General features: G+C 36.1%; 1 protein-coding gene across 2 annotated transcripts in view; it reads left to right on the forward strand.

Moving 5' to 3' along the window:
* LOC118734297 (zinc finger CCCH domain-containing protein 18) overlaps window positions 1-21,479 on the forward strand; it is a 214,910-nt gene that overhangs the window by 192,243 nt on the left and 1,188 nt on the right. For both annotated transcript variants that reach the window (XM_036464013.1, XM_036464012.1), the window contains 2 exons: window positions 2,881-3,048; window positions 3,205-3,345. In XM_036464013.1, coding sequence (XP_036319906.1) covers window positions 2,881-3,048; window positions 3,205-3,345 — 309 coding nt within the window. The remainder of the gene's footprint in view (window positions 1-2,880; window positions 3,049-3,204; window positions 3,346-21,479) is intronic.

Genomic DNA, 21,479 nt, shown 5'->3' on the forward strand with positions numbered 1-21,479 from the left:
TGAAGATGAAGATGAAGATGAAGATGAAGATGAAGATGAAGATGAAGGCGAAGATGAAGCTGAACATCTTCATCTTCATCACCTTAATCACCTTTGTCTTCATCTTAATCCTTGTCTTTTTATTTATCTTTAACTTTGTCCAGTTCTTCATATTTATCATTGGCTTGATCCTTCAATAGGTTGTGATTGTCTGTGGTGTTGTCGTTACCCTTGTCTTTGTTTCCGCCCTTGTATCTTGCTCTCTGTATTTTCATTACCCAATCCACAGTGGCGTTAAAAGTTTAATGTAGCCGCCCCTGTCTGTTCACGCATGCGCATACGCATACGCAAAAATTAAGTTTTATTTTCTGAGCAAAACGTAACGATTATTTTCCGAGCAAAAAATAAAACTTAAAACCTAACCATTATTTTCCGAGCAAAAAATAAAACTCCAAACGTAACGATTATTTTCCGATCAAAAAATAAAACTTAAAACGTAACCATTATTTTCCGAGCAAAAAATAAAACTTAAAACGTAACGATTATTTTCCGAGCAAAAAATAAAACTCAAAACATAACGATTATTTTCTGAGTAAAAAATAAAACTAAAAAAATGTTCGTTATGTTTTGAGCAAAAAATAAAACTCAATTAATAACGATTAAAAAGTGATTTTTATAATAAAAGTTATAACTGTTACGGTCCCTGGTATTGACTCTTTGTATTGATTCTTTCTAACGTTATTACAATATTTTATTTATTTATTTTTTTACTTTTATTTTTCAATGTTCACCCCACAAAATGTGTACTACTACTCACTGAAATTGGCATTTAAAACTATTTTACTTTGTAATATAAATAATGCCATTAACTTTTCTAATGCAGCATTGATGTACTTATTGAACGCAACATGAAATTAGAATACTGTGTTAATCTGTATGCATTAAGAAAATGATAAATAAAAGAAAGGAATTAAAATTCTCTTAAACGTTTTCTATCCCTGGCAAGTTTACTAAGCTCTCATCCTCTGACGAATCGTCGAACCAGAACTCCGTTGTACACATTTTTAACAAGTGTTTATTTTAATTTGCACAAATTTACATAAATTAATTTGTAATAAATTACAAAGCTTCTTAGTGGTGAAAAATATACTAATGTGAACAACCTAAACGAGCTATATTCACAATAGCGCTATTTTTCACCGAATGAGCATCATAATACCAAATGAAAATTCGTCCGATCAGCACCTTCGACCACGGTCGAAGATCGAATGCTACTCATAATAGGGGCCATTGTGTAAACAAATTTTAATAACGCCAAATAAGTACGTAAACTCAATATTTGTTCGATAAAACTTTTGAGTTGATCGCATATCTGTGAAATAACACAAGCGGCAATAACGCAAAATTTGCTTTATGGCACTTTTAAATGGGAAATAATACCAAAATCTGAGTTTTGCTTAATTTTCAACAAAGTTTGGAAATAAAACAAATTTTGCCTTATTTCCCATTGCTTATTTATACTATTTGTAACAAAGACAGTTTACTGAACACAAGGAAAAAGACTGTTTATTCCAAAAATACAATTAAACAAAAAATGTGATATAGTTCATATGAAGAAAGTAATATTCACAAAATATTTTTACTTATGAAAAGTCTAACAAAATATAAGGAAAAGAGTCATCTTTAATAACTGCTCAGCAAATTGGACATAGCGCTTTTGCATGAATTTTATCTGCATGCTTTTTTAAATGTGTTGAAAACATTGCTGTAAAACCTTAAAATGTTTGCATGGAACTATGGCGCAATAAACAGGTGAAGTTATAAAAAAGCTTTCTCGCTTTATTTTCTGTCATTCGGCTGTCTTGTAGTCAAATTTTAAAAGCAATTTTTCAATAAGGCAGTGTCGAAATCTTTCTTCTCACTCTAATATTACTTCACCTGGTATAATTCCGCCATGGCATGGAACAAACAAAAGTTGCCGTTCCTGTTCGCAGCATATAACACAGAGAATATTGTTTTGAGTTTTATCTTCAGTTAAAATTTCCGCATTATCACCACTTGTTTCCTCATATCCGAAATGTGGATTTCGTTTGCGAAGACGAAGCGAACATGCGGTACGAAATAGTGATGTAAAAATATGTAAAATTTTACCTACTCTCAGACTTCTAAATTTGAACGTAACTCGGTACAAGGAGGTGGGATGAATTGCGCAATAAACAGGTGAATTAATAAAACAGCTTTTTCGCTTTATTTTCTGACATTCGGCTGTCTTATAGTCACATTTTATAGGCATGTTTTCAAATAAGGCAGTGTCAAAATATTTCTTCTCATTCTAATATTACTTCACCTGGTATAATTCCACCATGGGTGGGGTGCATGCAATATCTAATACCATTCCCATTACTTGGACATTAAATAGCAGTTTCAGAAGTGAACTAGTGTCATTTTGTTATTATTATTTTTTCTAAACGGTCATAATGCCAGCAGTGCATAATTGTGAAAGAGGGGAGGGGGGCGGGGACACGAGCGCGACATCGAACGCGGCGTGGCGCGGGGCGGCTAGCGAACGCGGACCGCCGCGACGCTAGGCACTTTCAAAAGTGTATACTTACAAATCCGTCCATTTAACTTGTCCATGTACTACTTTTTGTAACTGTGTGACTACCTACAGATGTGCACTATATTGCTTTATTACTCAAATTGTTAAGTTTTAAAAGTTTTTCAGCTATTTCCGGGAGGGTAGTTGAGCCTTTTGAGCTTTGAATGACCGAAACTGAATTAAATAAACATAGATCGTAACAAGCAGACTAGTTTCTAATAAGTATCAAAAATTGTTGAAATTGAAAAGAGAGTGAGCAATCGTATTTATATTTATACTTTTTCAAAACATCAATTTTTCAGGTACTCGGCATTCTCCTAATTTGAAGAGAAAAGGTACAATATCGCCTGCGTTAGAGAAGAGAAATGCGTACAGTCCCTTGCATAAAAGGAAAAGGCCATCAACAACCTCTAAGAAAACTGACAAGTCGAAATCTAGACACCGAGTTACTTCGAGTTCTTCGGAATCAGGTAATGCTTTTTTTCTTTTTCTTGACGCTAATAAAAAAGTTGTATATTCTCCGGCGTTCTTCGAAGCCTTTTGAATTAAAAGTTGGAATAATACATAATATGTGTATATTTCAAATCTATACGTATATTTTTACAATTGTATTTGTGCTCTTTTAGGTTCCTCTGACTCAAGTGATTCGGATTCAGACACTGGCTCATCCAGTTCAGATAGTTCGTCCCTGTCTAGGGAAAGGCCTAATATTAAACGCTCTAGAACAACGGACAAGGTAGTGCATGAAAGAAGAGGTGTCAAGAAAGGTGAGTGCGAAATTTAAATAAGAACAAAAATTAATTGTTAAATTATTTTCATTACTTTAACTGTGTTCTTGTCCAGTGGTGGGGTTTTTCTACCATTGTTATTAAAAACTTGGAAATTTTGGGCCTCGTAAGTTATAAAAAAAGCCTTTTGAGACTTTACAACCAATTGATTGGCTGTAACTGAAAAAACTTAATGAGTGGGTGCATTCCAAAACGTCAAAATACAAAGCATCACCCTGTTTTATTTATAAACCTCAGTCGATTGTAATGTCAAATGTGCGCTGGATGCTTTTCAACTAGGTTGCGCAAGTTAGACCTCTTCTTCTAATGTGGTTTAGAAAAGCAGATACTGATGCTTTGTATTTTGACGTTTTGGAATGCACCCAGTCTCTCACTAAGAAATCAGTGCTCCAAAGCCGAATTTACCATTATTTACACAAATCACATTTCAAACCCATTAATCCCCCACAATCGAACCAACCCGGACTTTGCTAATATTTTCTGAAAATATACATATCCAGTAATAAAACTCTCGAAGGATTTGCAAAAGTTAGCTCGTGCTTTTATTTTATGGCCTACCAAGTTTTCATGTTCCGGCCTAAGTAGTTTTCAAAAAAGTGGGAAAAATGGTTAAAATAAATGTCTGAGCGAAATTAAAGGTTAAGACATATATAGTAAAATTTCATGGGAAATATTTTCGTAGAATATCTTAACCCATTAGCTCCCGCCTGAAAGGGTCGTTTTGACCCTTACTTTAAGAAACCCCGCAAAAAGCAAATTTGGAAGTTCGTAAGCGGATTGATATAAATTTCTATAGACACAAATCGCCTTATGTCTAGTTTACAATAACTTAACTTAATGCTTGGTGCAGGTATACTATGTATATACAGGCTTACTTCCAAAACGTAACAATACAATGTTTGGATATTGTTGTTGTTGTTGTTGTAGCGGCTACAACAACCCCGCCCAGATCGGCTTATATCTCAGTCGTTGTCGTCGAGTTCCACTAACGGCAGCCCCAAGAAGCGTGCAGCCTCTATGGGGTCGGTCCACAGGGACGACACCGTTAGGGTTGTGGGGTTTACCGGGCATGCGAAGAGATGTTTCGAGTCGTGAGGGGTCCCTCCGCATGCCGGACATACGTTCGGCACATCCGCATTTAGCCTACTCAGGTAGGAGTTTAGCCTGCTGCAGTAGTCAGAGCGAAGTTGGGCTATTGTGTTCGCGTCAATGTCCGGTGTTTGTGTGCCTAGAACGGCATTCACAGGTCTTGAGTCTACATAACTCGAGATTGCGTCCCTGTGAATGCCGTTCAGGGCCTGTCTGTAAGCTGACGGGTCCAGAGGCTGCTTAATGAACCTCTGGACTTCGTCCGTCAGTTCATATAGATGCCTCCTGACGTGCCTCGGCGAGGGCTGCTCTGCAAGCAGCTGTCTATTTGGGTGGCCACATCTGTGGCTCCCAACCAGAAACTGCTTGCAGAGCATCGTGTTGTGCTCCCTAATTGGGATCATTTTCGCCTCATCGTGGAGGTGGTGTTCTGGTGACATCAGGAGGCATCCGGTCGTTGTCCTAAGTGCTGTGTTTTGTAGCTTCATCCACTGCGTCCTACTGGTCCCCGGTGACCACACTAGTGCTGCGTAGTTTAAAATCGGCCGGCCTATTGCTTTGTATGTTGCCAGCAACGTTTCTTTGTCTTTGCCCCAAGAGTACTGCCGGCTAGCGACTTGAGGACCTTGTTGCGGCTCTGTACTTTATTGACAATAGCGGTTGCGTGCGGAATTGGTGTGTCATCGACGTGAATTCCTTGCGGTAGCCTGACCTCCTTCGTCCAGGTTGTGAACAGGGTCGCAGAGGATTTCGTAGGGGAGAGGGCTAGACACTTTGCAGTGAAGAAGCGAGAAAGTTCAGAAAGATACCCGTCTACTTTCGAACACAGGTCATCAATTACATTCCCAGTTGCCATGATCGAGCAATCGTCGGCGTAAGAGACAATCGAGACTCCCTCTGGAGGTTGAGGGAGCTTTGAAATGTAAAAGTTAAACAGTAGCGGGGAAAGGACACCACCCTGTGGAACCCCCTGTTTTATTTTTCTAAGTTTGCTCGATTTGTCTCTAAACATTACCGACGAGTGTCGACCACTCAGATAATTTGCCGACCACCGTTTGAGCCTCTGTGGGAGAGCGGAAGCCTCTATATCTTCTAGTAGCGTGGAATGGCTGACAGTGTCAAAAGCCTTTCGACAGGTTCAACGCTACTAGAATCGTTCTTTCACAGGGACGTTTACGGTTAAGGCCACGAGTTATCTGAGTGTTTATGACGTTAAGTGCTCTTGTTGTACTGTGCACTTTACGGAAACCATGCTGATGCTTCGCTGGGGTCAGGTGGTTTGTGAAATACGGGAGCAGCAAGGCCTCGAGTGTCTTCGCTACCGGGGAAAGGAGTGTTATCGGCCGATAAGAATCTCCTATGTTGGCAGGTTTCCCCGGTTTGAGCAGTGGGACCACTCTCCCCACCTTCCAGATGTCTGGGATGATGAGAGTGGCCATAGACAAATTGAGGACCTCCGTTAGGTACGCTAATCCCGCAGGACCCAAATTTTTCAGCATCAGCATGCATATTCCGTCGGGACCCATGGCTTTGGAGGCTTTCGCCTTCCCGATGGCCACCTGAACTTCACCGCAAGTGAAAGCAAGGGGGGGGCACAGTTGGTTGGTGTGGGGAGAGCAGCGAAGGTGTTTTCAGTAAATTCCACGAAGCCTTTCCAATCAGCTTTAGAAAAGTTGATATATGTTCGGTGCTCCGCGGAAGCAAAGTCGGTTGGTTTATCGATCGAGATGACTATGGGCAGATGGTCTGATGCCAAAGTCAGCATAGGTCGCCATGATATGCTGTTTATCAGACCAGCGCTGACTATTGTTATGTCTGGCGAGCTGCAGCAGCTGCCCATAATCCTGGTGGGTGCGTCGTCGAAGCAAAGTCGGTTGGTTTATCGATCGAGATGACTATGGGCAGATGGTCTGATGCCAAAGTCAGCATAGGTCGCCATGATATGCTGTTAATCAGACCAGCGCTGACTATTGTTATGTCTGGCGAGCTGCAGGAGCTGCCCATAATCCTGGTGGGTGCGTCGTCGTTCATTGTGCAGAATGTCGAATCGTCTTATCTGCTCAGCCAAGTCAGTTCCCCTACGATCGTTTGACAGGCTTGAGTGCCAAAGATCGTGGTGCGGATTAAAGTCGCCTACTAACATACGGTTTTCACCTCTGAGGAGCGCACCTATGTCAGGGTGATATCCTGCCGGGCAGCAGGTGACAGGGGGTATATAAACGTTAAATATTTCGAGCTCAACATGCCCTGACATTCTAGGGTGGTATCCCTGCTGTCGATGTCTGCTTCGATAAGACGATACTGCACGGTGTGGTGCGTGATGAACGCTAAGCCACCATCATTATCCCGCTCGCCATCTCGACGGTGCACGTTGTACCCGGCACAATTCAACAGTTTTGAATTGCTGTGCAGCTTCGTCTCTTGGACCGCAGCTATCAATATGTCATGCCTTTCAATGAAGACGGTTATCTCCTCGATCTTGCTCTGAAGCCCGTTACAGTTAAATTGAAGGAGCTTCAAGTGGTTCGGGAGACGTGTGGTGATGCGGGGTGTGAGGGATGTGTGTGGTCGTGCCGCAGTTGGCTGTGTGCGCTGCTGAGGTGGTTGCCGCCCTGTGGTGGTGGCGGGAGGCGTCGCAGTTGAGGTCTGCGACCGAGCAGCGCAACACGGGCCCTCGAAGTTCCTCGTCCAATCTCGCGTGGTGCGCAGACCTGAGCATGCCCTAAAGTGGCACCAGCCAAGGCAGGTGTTGCACTTGACTGATGTCACATTACGGAATATCCTGGTCTAACATACCGTGCAGATTGTAGGAGGAACCAGGAGTTGTTGGCGGCGGCGTGTGGGTGGTGGTGCGGTGGTTTGTGTTCTGTGGTCTGTAGCCGTTGTGGTTTTGTCTATTGTGTTATGTTGTTGTGTTGTGGTGTTTGTGTGGGACTGCTCAGGTGGACTGGGGTTAGCCGTGGAGGCTGCTCTGTTAGAGCAGCAGGGTCCACAAAAGACGTGGTCCACTGCCGATGTGTCCGTAGTCCTGAGCAGACTCTGAGGTGACTCCACCCCTCGCAAGCATTGCACTTGACAGAGGTGGAGTTGTGGTGTAGTCGTCTCTGGCATACACAGCATGTGTAGGTTTCTGGCCCTGGGTTTGACTCGATGCCAGCCCTGAGTAGAAGAAAACGTAGCGAATGTAGCCCTATGGACGAACAACTTCTGAGATACTTCGCCGACCTAAACGGGGTTAGATCGCCGAAACAACAGCCCTTGGTCGGGTAAAACTCGAGTCATTCCGGTACGTAGAACCGGCTGTCGTGGGAATGATGTTTGGATACTCTTCTACTGCGGTATTTAAACAGTTTGTATAGGCAGAGTTGCGAAACATTGCAATCACATACTCTACATATTTTGAATATTCAATATAACAATGAATAACCTTTCGTAATTTTCCATTTTCACAACACAAGTCGCAACCAAAAACAAAAGAAAGGATCAAATTTGTTTTCGGGTGCGTTTTGGAAAAGTATACATTGTCAACCATTTGTAGTTCGGCGTTATGGAACATTATACTTTGTAGGTATGCAATGTAATTGAAGTTTTGGAAGTCAGCCACTCTTTTACAAAACAAATTACATGTACACTGCCGGAGAAAAGTATTGGCACGGCAAATTTTTCTCAATATCCCACCACAATATCACCAATCTCTATTCTAGTATTTTTCGAAAAAAAATTTTTTTTTTAATATGGTTCTTTCTACAACAAAAGAACATATAAATACAAGTTCTAAACTATGTATTTGTCAATGTTATTGTGGCTTGTTAACATTTTATTTTTAATATTTTTATTGAGCTTGTACCACGATTGTTTATTAGGAAAAATTGGAAAAGCAACAAAGTCTAAACTTTGTGCAAAACTCACCAAAATTTAATAAATTTTCATCCAGATTTTCAACTTTTTAATCAGGTTTTTCGGAATTTTCTTGAATTTGTTTGTTGAAGGTGGTTTGCATTTCTTCCATACAAAGTATTTTCGATTTTTTTTTGAATGGAAGAAACTGCGTGAAAAAAATTGCCAAAAATCAACGGTAGTTCGTAGCACTTTATTATAATAAAGATTATTGGGCTACAAATCTGCATACTTAAAAAATTCTAAAAAAATCTGATTAAAGAGTTGAAAACTTGTATGGAAATTTATTAAATATTCGCAAGTTTTGCACAAGGTTTGGAAATTATGTTTTTATATTTTTTTGTTGTTTTCATATAAAATTTGCGAAAAAATATTAGAATACAAATTGTTGCATATATGGTGAAAAATTCGTTGTGCGAATACTTTTTCCGGCAGTTTATTTTGTCTTTGCTTTGTCGGCATAAACTGTCAAAATCTGTAAGAGTGTGTGTGGAAATGCAAACAAAATTTTTCAATTTGACACAAGAAGCCGTGAGGCGAAACATACACAATATCAGCTGATCTTGTAACACCACCTTATTTAAATTTGCCCTGGGTTGCTCAAAATGTTTATATTAAAAGGAAATCACAATACATCTACAAAATTTATATGTACACTGAGATTTTTTTTTTTGTAATGTAAATTAATTTAAAAATACATTTTTTTTTGTTTATTGTACGATCAGGGAATGAAAATTTTTAACAATGCACACTGGCCGGAATTTAATTTTTTTTGCATAAATTCTAAAAAGAAAGTTATCATTTTGGAACTTGGTACATATGTTCTTCACGCCCCGCCTTCCTCTCTCCCCATATATAACGTTGCTTTTGAACGATAACCTTTTTTAAAACTTGATTAAACCCCTTTAGTCAAGCACCCATATAGTGATACATATACTGCAATTACCTAATCGCCACAGTTCAAGTTGAATTTGCTTTTTTAAACATGTGGCAACGCTACTAAATATAGCCTTTCATACGTATTTCGATTGATACCAATCTTCTTCAAACACCTCAAAAATAGCTTAAATGTTCAAACTAAAGATTTCTTAGCACCCTTTCGTTTCGACTTTTCAAACAGGTGGCAACCCTACCCTAACGAAAAAATAAAAATGTATTGCACATAGGATAGATTTCTGTGGAAAAAATTGGAAAATTTCTAAAGCATCAAATCAAGGGAACAACAAAGACAAAAAACTTGGAAAGTGATCGCAAAAATGTATACACACGCAATATATACGGTGTCGAGAATGTAAATAGGGAGAAGACAGTTTAGCAAACTTTTATTTTTTTTTTGAATGTTTATTCGTTTTTATGAAAATATAGCTTACTATCTAAAAAAACATGCAAATCAAAATTTCAAACTTTGTAGAACATTTACAAAAGTTTGACAAATTTTAACAAATGCTGATCAAAATATTTAATTTTTCAATCAGATTTTTAGATTGTTTTTGCGCATGAAGTTTTGCAGCCAATTAAATATTAGTATAATAAAGTGCAAGTTCGAAATAGCTAGGATTTACCGCTGACTTTAGACAGTTTTTTGATCGCGCATTTTCTTTCATACAAAGTATGTTCGACCATTTTTTTATATGGAGAAAATGAGCAAGACCTTTCAAAACAAATTTATTTAAAATTTGCACTTTGTTTTACTAAAATTGAATGGGCTACAAAACTGCATACTCAGAATGTTTTTAAGAAATCTAATTAAACAACTCAAAATTTTCATGAAACTTTGTCAAATTTTGCTAATGTTTGTACAAAGTTTGATTTACATGGTTTTTTTACTTTCATAAAAAATAATAAACATTAAATAATCCAAAGGGGAATAGTCAAAGGATTGCTAAAATGTCTCTTCCTTATTTGCATAAATATTCGTCACTGTATCTACAGCTTAATTAATTAGTTGTTAGTTTTATTTTTTATAATTTCACTAAATTCAAGTTAGAATCGTTTCTTAAAGCAAGTAATTTTTAAGCAAAAAACAAAACCGACTTCAATTCCCATTTAAAATTTTAAGATTATCGTTAATTTCTTCAAGATCCAATGATCGGATCTTAACCAAATTAGTATGGAATAGGAATGTTAATCCCGAGATCCCGGCCTTTTTAAGGTCCCAAAAATCCCAGGATTCTTGACAAATAATCCCGGGATTTTCCGGATTTGTAATTTGCACTGATGGCAATAATAGCAACTCCTTTTCTTGACCAGTATTAGCTGTATTCCTTTTTTATTTAATAATTAATATTTTTTTTTATAAATGTCTTGCTCATTACACATATAACACCGCGCGATAGTAAAGTTTAAACACAAATATCAATATATTCGCGAAACCATGGGCCAAATATAGTAAAATTGCGTTCTTAGTTTTTTACTCTGACATCACTAATTCAAAAATGATTTAAAAAATTCAGTGAAATGCGCTTAGAGAATAAGTATGGGTGTCAAATTAAAGAGGAAATTCTGTAGAATTTAAATAGATGCAAGTTTTTGGTGCAGAAGGACTGGTAAGTATTGAAAATGTCCTTTTAAAATTTTATCCTTGAAATTCCGCAATATTTGTTTTTGAAAAGTATATATGTTAAGGACTTATGTATATAAACTCGATAACATCCTCGAATTTTGTCGTTCTAACTTTATCAGCTTAAAAAATTATATACTCGTCCTTGTGAATCCAAATTTTTTTTTTTTTAATTCTAGAGAAATTTCCTCTTGCATTTGGTACCCGTATTTTTTATTCTACATTGCATTTAAATTTTTAAAATAATTTTTGGAACTAGTCGTATTTTTGAAATTACAAAGTTCTTTAAAATAAACCCTGTCGTCAGAGAGAAAAAAATAAAAACGCCAATTTAAATACAAAATTATAATTTATTTTATGGTAGGAGAGCTTCTCAAACAATATGGAAGCAATTTTTTCGATTTAAGGTGTTGAAAAGTAAGGAATATCTAAATCCCGGGACTAATCCCGGAATCCGGGGTCGGAAAAAGCTGAAAAACTAATATCCCTAGTATGGAACCACCTTTGAGGTAACACTTTTCCTTTAAAAAATTAATTCTAGATATCGGTTAATGGGGTCCAAAGTTATGCGGTAACATACATAAAAAAAAAAAATATTCCGACGAACTGATAATTTCCTCCTTTTTTGGAAGTCGGTTAAAAAACAAAACAAAGCAAACCTTAACAAATAATAATAAAAACCTTAAAAAATGTTTGACAAGAATGATGACTGCAATATAGCGAGAGTATCAGTTCGACAGAATAAAACATAACCAAAGATCATAAAAGTTGTGTTTGTTGCTCCTGTATATTCTATGTGCTTTGTTATAACGAAAGTGCTGCCACGTTTGTACGAAAAATTGCTTCTTGGTCAGAGTACACGAAGATTCTTGTTAAATTAATAAAGAAAAGACTGAAAATCCGGCTTTAATCTGTATAAATATGATATACGTCCAGACTTTTAAAAAATATTCGGTGGGACAATCTTCTCAAAATCGGTACTGTCCCGCCAAAATCGGTACGAATGGTCACCGTATCTATAGGCCAAGCTCTTGACACCTCCTTTTTTAAATTGAGTGAACTGTGCAAATATGATGTCATTAACAAAAAATGCATATCGTCGATGTTTTTGCAAAACCGCCCATCGACCAGTTGCAAAACCGCCTAAATGGCCGTTGTGGCAAAAATGAGTTTTGGTAACCCTGAACTCCAGGCATCGAGATTTATGCATAAAAATCCTAAAATCGCTATTAAAACAATATATTTGTAAAATTGCTAGAGAAAATACCGCCTCTCAAAGGAATGCCTTCAAAGAAACCCCGTTTTTTCGCTCTCCTGTAAAATTTGAGTGCCGTAAGATAGGCGGTTGCAAAAACATCGACGATATGTGTATGTAAGGTAGTATTTTTTAAAAAGGTGGCAACCCCACTAAAAAAACAAAAGCTTATTGCACATCCGGGGACCATATCCTTTCACATTGTACCTCATTTTTAGTCCAACTAACTGTGAAGATATTATAATTTTTTAAATGGTGGCAGCCCTACTAAAAATATAATACATTATTGGAGGAGGCCAAGCACCTTCATTTGACACCTAATTTTCTATAATCCAACGAACGGTGCGGATCTTATAATTTTTTGGACAGATGGCAACCCTATAGAAATTCTCAGGCCTAATGATAATACCTCTATTAAAAAAACGTTCACAAATCCGTTCAGTAGTTTTCGAGATCAACGTGGTGAAATCCCGAATTTGCTTTATTCAATGTAAGTACTTCGGTTAAAATATTAAATTTTTGTAAAAATGAGCAAAAATGGGCAAAACTGTTATTACTCAAATAAAATCTAATTATTATTAAGCATTTTTTTATTATTAGTTCGCGTCATCACTTGTCAGCTTGCTTAGTTCTACTCCACGGAACACAAAAATATTGTTTAGTATTTTTCTTTAAATACGCACTGCAAACACAGTGAATAACAACAAATAAACACACTTACTGTACCTTTATTTTTCATATCTAATTTTGTTTATTTATTTTAACGCAACCTTTCACAAGCTCATCACAATTGACTAATAATTTTGCACAAATTCTGACAAAGTAACAGCTAATCATACACATCGCTTTGAAAGCGCACTGAAAGCACAGGGTTGAAACTTCAAATTTGTTTGGAAATTTTCTTAGTTGTTAGATGTTGTTACATAAAGCGGAGGGACCTACAGTTTTACGCCGACTCCGAACGGCGATTGTATTTTTATGAGAAGCTGATTTTCATGGCAGAAATACACTCGGAGGTTTGCCATTGCCTGAAGAGGGGTGACCGCTGTTAAGAAAAAACCTTTCTACATTTTTTGTGATGATGCTTTGACCAGGGCTTGAACCCAGGCCCTGCGGAGTGGAAGCACGCACTGCTTACTACTACACTACAGCGGGAGTATTTACATACAACGATAGCTGCCTAGTGGCTGAAAAGTTCTATAATTTGGTGGGAGGGAGCCTTGCACATATCTACATCATATTGCAAGCTAAAATTTTAAATTTTCATTCGTATCCTAGAGATACTCCTCGCTTATAAAAGTCCCACTTTAAAGCGTTAATAAATGATAATGATAGCACCATTGAAACAATATGCAATAAAATTCACTGAGGATACCTTAAATCAAGTGCGGACGGGATATTGGAGTTTTCTTTTGGCAGCCAGCGCGAAGTTTTCCGGACTTTTGTTGGCATTTTCTCTCAAAGTCGCGAAATTTCCTTTTTCTGCTACCCGACGCTGGAAGAATGTCTGGAATCCTATCAACTTTATACTAGGTTTGCACAAGAATGATAGAATACAAGATTGCGCCAATCGAGCTGAGAGCAACTGGCCGTGACGTCAAAATATACCAGAATGAGAGAGCAAGACGAACTCGACAAGAAAAAGAAGAAGCATCGAACAAAAGGCAGTATTGCCATGTTTTGAATTTGAAAAAGCACCAAATTTTTATTGGTGTATTTTATGGACTTTATATGAATACATAATTTTATTGTAAAGATGCCGATTCAAATTAATAAAAATCAATGTTTCTTGCACAACGGTCGATTTCTTCTGGCATGATTGAAGGTGCTGCACATATTTCGTTGTCGCTTATGATTGTCACTGTGCCAGGATTTTGTTTAAATTTTTGTAAAATTGCTTAGCACACTTACGATTGCTAAAAATTTTGCTTCCATTTTTTTAAGATTTTCTAATTTGAAGTCTTCAAACTAAAAACAAAAGCACCAAAACCGCACCATGCACAAAACTCAAAAATTTTCGCGTTTTGAATACCCACTAAATTTGGTGCGAAAAGCATCAAGTTGGCAACAGTGAATGTAAACAAAAGTATATTATGACGTCAGCGATTGGGTGGATGCTGTCAAATCGACGAAGAGAGGGTTAGCGGTCCGCGAATGGCGCGACCTTTATTTTCTGGATCGTGAGGTTTACATATAAGTATATCCTCATTCTGTAATTAGAAAAGGAGATTAACCATACAAAATTCGTCCCTCGTTAATCTGTAATTATAAAATAATCTCAGATTGAACCGATCACTTTTCGTTGTCCAACCTAGGTTTATCGATTATGTTTGCGAAGAAGAGGATAAATGCCAAATGTAAAAGTAAACAAAAAGGGACGGCACCAAGGAAAAAAGGTATTTTAAATAAAATATTATGTTCAAAAATACATTTAAATTGCTTAATATAGCAGAAAAAAGTGATCCGGGTGGAACAGAGAAAAAACATAAGTTTTCCTTCTGATGTGCGAATAACGGGGTGATTAAAACCGAGCTTTGATTGAGATTATATTTATACGTAACCATACTTTTACGCGATGTGATGCTTCCAACGATTTACATTGAATTCAGATTCGCAATAAATCATTTTCTATATCCCCTTTAAAATTTTCCAAAAAGGTTTGGTGCTAAGTTACAAAACGGCGTTGCAAGTACTTAATATTTCGTCATTCGTTTAATAATTACAAAGCACAACATACACTGCGCTTTGCACTCAAGATTTTCACAAAAAAGATCTCGCGCTTCCACACTTTAATGAACACCATGTGCTCTCATATTTCCCACGGAACAATTTTTGTTTCCGGGTAATATCGCCATAGTATCAATTTCTTATTACCAGTCGCTCTAAGACGTCCGCCGAAAGCAACTCGCCTGGGCGAGTCGTTTTCTTATAACCTGAATGAGCCGTTTTCTTATCGCTTCAGGCGATATTTGGAATAATTTTATTCTTTTTAATACTTCATTAACTTTCTGTATACAAAATTGGAACATGGAAACGAAATTAATTCTTTCTTTCGCTATAGAGCTTCCTATTTTTTCAATCCTGTCTTTGGTATAAATTAGTGTATCAAATGAAACAATTCATTTATGTTTTAATTGTATTGAATTTATTTTACTGAGCAACTCAATGTCGCTTTGTAGGTTCTTTTACAATTGAATTCTTAGCCTAACATATTGGGGTATTTATGGGAAATAATTGCTGCATAAGCATAAATAATATTATAAATAAATTGAAGCTTAAAGTTAGTTTGTTTGACGGTTTGGCACGTGTGCCTGACAATGCGTAAGTTCTATATTCAAAATATTCAAACAACTGAAATATGAAACCCTTGTTGTTATGAATAAATTAAATAATTATAAACGTTAAGCATGGTCGACTTTCAGTTACACTACACCTCCTTTTTTAAAAGAATGCTCATACAGAGTTTATTGTATGAACATTCCTATTTAGCAAGTAATAGTTTATAAATTTATTTAAACTTAAAAAAAAATAGTTTTAATGATTATATATCTTAATTCTATTTTTATGTACAATTTGGGTTTTTCCCGTTTTCTTATCAGTTATAGTTACATTATTTTTAAAATCTATATTATTAATTTTAAATGGTCCTTTGTATTGTGGGTCCAATTTGTGCCCTGATTCGTTTTTTAGCAAAACTAAATCACCTATTTTAAAGTTATAATCTAAAACTTTTTTTATCAAAATAAGATTTTTGTACTATCTTAGCTTGTTCTATCATATCCCTTGCTCTTTTATGAGATATTTCTAACCTAAATCTAATTTCCTTAGCGTAATTATCTAAATTATAAAGTGGGCTTATTTTGTCAACCTGATCAAATTGTTGAAACCCATTTGGAAGTTTTCCAAAAACTAACTCGTATGGACAATAGTCATGTACAGTTGATGGTGTTGTATTAAAGCAGTATGTAAAATACTTAAGCCACTCATCCCAATCACTTTTGTCTATCGATACATATGACCTTACATATTGGTTAAACGCTTTATGTGATTTCTCGACCGTCCCTAACGTCTGGTGGTGGTTGGCGGTTGATGTTAGTTTTTCTATATTTAAAAGTTTGCATATTTCTTCTAAAAGTGAATTTTTATATTCCGTGCCCATGTCCGATATGAACGTCTTCATAGGACCGTAGACGAGAATAAAATTATCAAAAATTGCCTTAGCTATAGTTTTTGCATTTTTATCTTTAGTTGGTATTGTCACTAAATATTTAGTCATGTCGCATATTATCGTGACTGCGTATGCATTTCCATTTTCTGACAATGGTAGCGGGCCGATTGTGTCAACGAATATTGTATCAAATGCCTTGTTTGGTGTTGGCGTCAAAGTCATTGGACTTTTTATATGTTTTGTGACTTTGGTTATTTGACACTTATGACAATTCTTAACATATTTCGTGATTGTTTTAGTCATGTGTTTCCAGTAATAGTATCTTTTTATTTTATTCAAGGTTCTTGAAATGCCACAATGACCTCCTTCTGCCGGGTCATCATGATATCTTTTTAATATACTTTCAATTGTTTTTGCATCTTTATAATTTATTTGGGTCACCTCATTCAGTAGCGCTACTTTCATTTTAATTAATTTCTTATTGCCCATTTCTTTAAATTCATTTATAGAGACAAATTCGAAAATTTTCTCACTAGGTGCCACTTGTAATTTGTCAATTGAATGCTTATCGGCCACATCATCGAGCCTAGAGAAAAATTGCCCTAAGTCAAATTTCCCTTTAACAAACAAATCATTGATTTGTATATATGTTTTAATAGATTTACCCCGTTTGATATAGCATGTCTTGGGTGTAATCTTTAATTTATAGTATTTTCTCACGTCAGTGTTATTAATAGGTACATATATACTGGGCTTATCATATGTATTAGATTGATGCGTTTTAATTGTGTTTTGATTAAGAGAACTTTTGTTTGTCATAGATCTTGTTTGCATTTTGTATAAAGTGTTATTTTTAACATTTATATCTTTTAAATCGTCAATTGTAATGCGTGATAAAGCATCCGCAACATAGTTGTCTTTTCCCCTAAGGTACTCTACCACAAAGTCATATTCTTCAAGATCAAGTCTCATTCTAGTTAGTTTTGAGCTAGGGTTTTTCATTGAAAATAGGTAAGATAGTGGCCTATGATCTGATCTTACCAGAAAATTTGTTCCGTAAATGTATGGTTTAAAATATGTTATTGCCCAATGTATGGCGGTTAATTCTTGTTCAATTGTTGACTTATTGCTTTCTCCTTTTGTGAAAGTTCTAGATGTATATGCCACCGGCAATTGTTTTCCCTCATATTCTTGTGTTAGTACAGCACCACATGCGTGTTTGCTTGCGTCAGTAGTTATACAAAATTGTTTGCTGAAATCTGGGTACTGTAACAATGTAGGACTTATCAATGCCTTTTTAAGGTGCTCGAAAGCATTATTACATTCTAGTGTCCACTGAAAAGGTACTCCTTTCTTTGACAATCTAGTGAGATGTCTTGAGTATTCAGGGAAATTTTTTATAAACCTCCTGTAGTAGTTACAGAATGCTACAAATCTTTTCGCACTATCTGCATCTGTAGGTATAGGGTAATTTTTAATTACTGAAAATTTTTTGTCGTCGGGGAGTATGCCTTTGTCAGTGCACTTATGTCCTAAATAAGTCACCTCGCGCATAAAAAATGAACATTTTTCAGGATGTAATTTTAAGTTGTGCTTGCGACATAGTTCAAAAACATCCGATAGGTTTGATAGCATGTGTTTCTCAGAGCAACCCAGGACTACCAGGTCGTCCATATAGAGAAATGCTTGTTCTGGTTTTAAACCGCTAAACGCAATTGTCATCATTCTTTGAAATGAATTAGGGGCAATTTTTAATCCGTATGGGAGTCTAGAAAACCTGTAGGATCCATTATTTGTAGAAAAGGATGTCAGGTCTCGTGAATTTGTTTCTAGTGGTATTTGATGGAATCCTGACATAAGATCCAAACAAGAAAAATATTTAGCTCGACCTAATTGGTCTAGGATGTCATCTATTCTTGGCAGTGGGAATTTATCCGCTATTAATTTTTTGTTAATCTGCCTGTAATCTATTACTAACCTCCATATTTTTTCAATTGAATTTGGAAGTGATTTTTTCTGAACTAATAAAATAGGACTATTATATTCGGAACATGATGGCTCTATTATTCCATCTTTTAACATTTTTGAGACTTGTCTTTCAATTTCTTCTTTGTGAGTGTGTGGTATACGGTAGTTCTTAATGTATACTGGGTCTGTATCTTTTGTCCTTAACTTTTGTGTGTAAAAATTGTTTGATGTGATTGCTTCTGTTTCTAATCCAAAAATATCGCTGTACCTAGAACATAATTCCGTTAACGTTTTTTCAAATAGTTTTGGAAAATTTTTCTTTAGTGTATCTAAAATTTTATTTTTTCTTTCTGTTTTGTTTTGATCACTTGAAATTATGTTATAGTCAGTGAGATTTTCTGATTGAATTCTGTTTAGTTTTACCGTTACTGGTCTGTCATTTGTGTTAAGAATTCGTATGAATGCATTTTCAGATTTTACCAAGGTACTTGCAATGAATATACCTGTTTGTATTTCTTGATTAGGTATCAGTACTTCTTGAAAAGGAGTAGAAAGTTTCACCCTTCTTATAACTTCTGACATAGCTGGGAGTGTTATGTCATCGTTACAAGTAGTTATAATTGGTATTTCAATGTGCATTTGGAATTTTTCTGGTCTGAGCGAAAATTCGCTTACTGGCCCTATGAGTGCGGATTGACGCACATCAGTTTTTGTTTGCTTTTGCGACTGCAGGGCTGGTCTGGGGCAAGCCAGTGATGAAAATGGTAACTTCCTCATTGCTAAAGTTGGGCTGTTTCTTGGCAGCGTCGACCATCTCATTCAAAGTGGTTTGTTCGGGTTGACCATTGGGTTTCATCAAGAGAACTGGCACATTACTGGGACTTGGCACAAACGATGGTTCCAACGCGTGGTTAATTTGTGAGAGGTGATAAATTTTCTCAATTTCCCGTTCGCCTTCCTCCACTGACATGTTCTCCAACTGCTGCATAGTGAAATCCTCAGCTGACTGCATCGACTGGAGTTCAGACACCGATAACCAATCAGTGGGCTTTAAACTTCTCGAGAAGGCATTATCCTTGTTCTTGCCATGCTTGGGTGCAGCACTAGCGGCTGCGACAAGTAAAGCCACGAAGCAGAAAATCTTGAGCGGATTCATGTTGATCACGTTTGCAAGTCAGCGCGAAATGTGCTTTTTAGTGCATAATTTTTAAGCACAAAATTTTAAAAATGTTGCAATTTAAGCAAACCAGTATTCAGGCTGATCTGTGCAGCAAAGCACTAGACTGCCACTGTGCAATTCAAATCTAAGCACCGGTTGGCAGGATAGCTTTTTTGCAAATTAATTTTCGCAAAAAGCTGGCAGGATCGCCATGTATCAAATGAAACAATTCATTTATGTTTTAATTGTATTGAATTTATTTTACTGAGCAACTCAATGTCGCTTTGTAGGTTCTTTTACAATTGAATTCTTAGCCTAACATATTGGGGTATTTATGGGAAATAATTGCTGCATAAGCATAAATAATATTATAAATAAATTGAAGCTTAAAGTTAGTTTGTTTGATGGTTTGGCACGTGTGCCTGACAATGCGTGAGTTCTATATTCAAAATATTCAAACAACTGAAATATGAAACCCTTGTTGTTATGAATAAATTAAATAATTATAAACGTTAAGCATGGTCGACTTTCAGTTACACTACATTAGACGCTTTTGAATAATACTGTTGACGCGAAATTTATAAGTTTCAATAACTTATTTATTCCAAAATTGACATGAAAGAAATGATGTTGTCAATTTGTCACCACGGCAATAAATCGGTGAGTCCCCAATTTGTTGCCATTAACGATTGTGGCCTTTTTCTAATGTTTTGCATAATGGGTTTTTATTATTTTTTCATTCTATATTTGTTTGTGTAAATTTGTAAATTTTACTGGAGTGCCTGAGCTTTGCATTCCCATATGAAACTCAGGCACTTTTATATGTCAGGGAATACGGAAGAGTGATACATTTTTTTTATATTTAAAGTGTAAATTTGTATACGTGCTTATACTTAAGGGCAAAATAAAAACAAATGTGCTACAAGTGCTTATGGAGTGAGCAGCTCTGCTCTATATTACTAAAAGAGCGATATGCTAATATGTTTGTTTAGGCGACCAATTTTTAACCAACTTCCCGATGAGCTATAGACTTGAAATTTCAAATTTATCTCAGAACACTATGGCAATATAATATGAAAGACGAATTAGCCCGCTAGGTGGAGCAGAAGTCGAGATATTTGAAAAACGTGTATTCATAGTCCAATTTGGTTCATATTCGAAATGTATATCACCTATATAAATTTTGCCGGTGGGTAGCGCAGGAGTAGAGATAGAGATATGTGGAAAACCCGTATTTATTGGTCGAATTCCGTTTATATTTATAACGTGTGTACACCTGCGTTCAGCCAATTAGCACCGAAATGGTATTGTTTGCAACTTACGTTTATTTATTTATTTTTAATAATTTTAATTTAAAATAGGGGCGCTATTATGGTTCACAACTCAACTTGTATACAACTCAACTATTTATTGCTATTGCCGCTCACAACTGTTTTCAGTTGACTGTAGCCATTGAAAAAGTCAGAAATTCGAAAGAAATATTGTTATTTTCATAATATTACGTTATTTTAATGATATTCAAATAATTAAAAGCAAAAAATTTAAATCAGTTATGAATTATGTTTTACCGATATGCCCGAGGATGCTAGTGCTAGACAACTAACAGACCACTACGTTTTGAGTTAAGTTGTGTCCCAAATACGAATTTACAACTTACAACTCAACTATCTTGAAAGTTGTGAACCATAATAGGGGCCATAATTCAATCTATAACAGAAACCACGTAAATAAAAGTTTCAAAGCCTGCACAAATTTCAAAAAAAAAAATCAAACTTAAAAGAATTGTGATCAAAATTTCCAAATTTTTAATCAGAATGTTTAACAAATTTTCGGTTCTGCAATTTTGAAGCCCATTTAATTTTAGTCTCATAAAGGGCAAGTTTCAAGTCCCTAAAAATTACCCCTTGATTTTTTAGAATTTTTTTCCACAAAACTTTCATTAAAAAACGTCCTCACGTTAAATAAAATAGTTGAATTTTTAAAAATAAATAAATAAATATAAGTTGCAAACACGGTT

The sequence above is a fragment of the Rhagoletis pomonella genome, unplaced genomic scaffold, assembly GCF_013731165.1.
Source record: "Rhagoletis pomonella isolate Grant_MI unplaced genomic scaffold, Rhpom_1.0 Rhpom_scaffold_00002, whole genome shotgun sequence".
Classification (NCBI taxonomy): Eukaryota; Metazoa; Arthropoda; class Insecta; order Diptera; family Tephritidae; genus Rhagoletis; species Rhagoletis pomonella.